At 56.3% G+C, this 2662-nt stretch overlaps 1 protein-coding gene across 1 annotated transcript; it reads left to right on the top strand.

Moving 5' to 3' along the window:
- Positions 1-765: 765 nt before the first annotated feature.
- On the top strand, positions 766-2274 carry LOC109781101 (tyrosine decarboxylase 1-like). Its single transcript, XM_020339684.1, has one exon. It carries the CDS (start codon positions 766-768, stop codon positions 2272-2274), a length of 1509 nt encoding a protein of 502 aa, XP_020195273.1.
- Positions 2275-2662: the final 388 nt, after the last annotated feature.

The following is a 2662-nucleotide window of genomic DNA, read 5'->3' as shown; positions in this document are numbered from 1 at the left end:
GCCGGCCTCTCTGGAGGCCGCCTGCTAGGAGTCGGCCCGTCTTGGTGCCGCCTTCTGGAGCTTAGCCGCCTTCTGGCAGCCGACCGCTTGGGCCAGCCGGCCATCAGAAGGCTGCGCTTCATCTTGATGTCCTGAGAAGCGCAGCCGGCCCCGATGTCTTGAAAGGTTCAGGGACTCGGGTTAGGCTACCCGTGGCCCATTACTCCGACAATATACATCCGATTCATACAAAAGTTAGAATATGAAAATGGAAATATAAACTTTGTTGATACAAAGTCCCTTTTTGAAGATCCATTATCATAAGGAAAAAGATTTCTACGTATCCGATCCAATCGATCAAGAATATCCCAATATGATAAAGCCGTCCAAATCTTCTTGTACCATAGTTTTTTTTGTTGGTGTTTGGAGTGGGTGCTTGATTGAGCCTTTGTATGCAAAATGCTCAATCTTCTTGTTCGCAAAAAAAAAGTGCTCAATCTTCTTGTACATAATTTTGCTTCTCTTCTACAAAACTATGATACGTCGTAGGTGTACTTTAAAAAAATCCATCCAAATGGGTTTACTAATAGGATGACCCGATCCGGTACAAAATTGAGCTTATATTTGACTATATATATCTGATAACAGAGGGGTTACTATATATAAGCACGATGCGCACACTAGTAACCATTCCAGAAGCCTGAGACCAATCACAAAGTAGCTAACAACCCGTTTCCTTCTGACGTGTACGCGAACCCCGCGGATTTAGCAAGCGCAGATACTACCATGGCGACGGGTGGAGCGCTATTTGACGCGCTATCCTCACTGAACCCCGATACCTTCACCGGGGAGTCGTGCGCCGTGATCAACTTCCTCGCCGATTACTACCGCGACGTCGACACGTATCCGGTCCAGCCCGAGGCCATGCCAGGGTGCCTCCGTACGCTCTTACCCGACGCGCCGCCCGAAAATGGCGAGCAGATGGACGTGATATTGGAGGAGGTATGGCGACATATTGTCCCGGCACTGACGCATTGGCAGAGTCCCAAGTTCTTCGGATACTTCCAGGCGAACGCGAGTACAGCCGGGTTCGCCGGCGAGACGCTCTCCACCGGGCTCAACGTTGTACCGTTCACGCGGGCTGCCTCACCGGTGGCAACCGAACTCGAGGGCGTCGTGATGGACTGGATGGGCAAGCTGGTGGGCCTCCCGGACCGCTTCCTTTTCTTCGGCGGCGGCGGCGGCGTGCTGCACGGAAGCACCTGCGAGGCCGTGGTATGCACGCTCGCGGCCGCGCTCGATCGCGCGCTGAGCAGGCTCGGCCACGAAGGCATCCTGAGGCTGGTGGTCTACGCCTCAGACCAGAGCCACTCCACGTTCCAGAAGGGCGCGAGGATCGTGGGGATGCCGCGGTCCAACTTCCGCGTCATCCGGACGTCGGCGGCGTCGGGCTACGGCCTCACCGCGGCCAGCGTCCGCGACGCGGTGGAGGCCGACGTGGCCAGCGGGCTCGTGCCGCTGTACCTGTGCGCCACGGTCGGCACGACCGGGCTCGGCGCGGTCGACCCGGTGCGGGACCTCGGCGAGCTGGCGCGGAGGCACGGCATATGGCTGCACGTCGACGCCGCGTACGCCGGCAGCGCCCTGATCTGCCCCGAGTTCCAGCATCACATCGACGGCGCCGAGCTCGCGGACTCGGTGAGCATGAACCCGCACAAGTGGTTCCTCACCAACATGGACTGCTGCTGCCTGTGGGTGGCGAGCCCGGCCGCGCTCACCTCCGCACTGTCGACCAACCCAGAGTACCTCAGCAACGTCACAGAAGAAAGTGCAGGCGCGGGCGTGGTTGACTACAAGGACTGGCAGATCGCGCTGTCGCGGCCGTTCCGCGCCATGAAGCTGTGGGTGGTCCTGCGCCGCTACGGCGGGGCGGGCATGCGGGCGTACGTACGGCGGCACGTCGAGATGGCCAAGTGGTTCGAGCAGGCGCTGGAGGCGGACGGGCGGTTCGAGGTGGTAGCGCCGACGAGGTTCTCCCTCGTGACCTTCCGCCTCCGGCCAAGGCACGAGGGCGACGGCGATGCCGTTGATGGCTTGAACCGTAGGCTCCTCGTGGCGGTGAACGCGAGCGGGCGGGCGTTCATGACGCACTTCGTGGTGGACGGCAAGTTTGTTATCCGTATGGCCGTGGGCGGAGCCATGACGGAGATCCGGCACGTCCAAGACACGTGGGAGCTTGTCCGGGAGAAGGCCGAGGAAGTCGGCGCTCTCCTCAAGGACTCCAAGCATGACTAAGAACGGAACGTGCGCTGAAATAAAATTACCGAGAATATGAAATTCATTAAGCATCAAAAAGGTGGAACAGATCTTTTTTATCTTTTTTTGCGGGTAAGTGGAACAGATCCGCAACGCAAAATTAAAAATATACTGATATTCCCTCCGTTCGAAAAAATTTGTCCCAAGTTTGTCCCTCAAATGATGTATCTAGCACCATCAAGCTTGTTCCTCAAATGGATATATCTGATGCTATACATCTATTTGAGGGATAAACTTTTCCGGGACGGAGTGAGTATGAAGCATGAAGCACCCTATAAAATTGTCAAACAGTATCCGACCTGCGAGTGTGTATGCGCACATGTGTGGGAGACAACACCTTCGATGTGAGATATATTCTATTTTGACA

The sequence above is a fragment of the Aegilops tauschii genome, chromosome 3 (assembly GCF_002575655.3).
Source record: "Aegilops tauschii subsp. strangulata cultivar AL8/78 chromosome 3, Aet v6.0, whole genome shotgun sequence".
NCBI lineage: Eukaryota > Viridiplantae > Streptophyta > Magnoliopsida > Poales > Poaceae > Aegilops > Aegilops tauschii.
The sequence above is the reverse complement of the archived record's forward strand: the minus strand, read 5'-3'. Positions and strand labels throughout refer to the sequence as shown.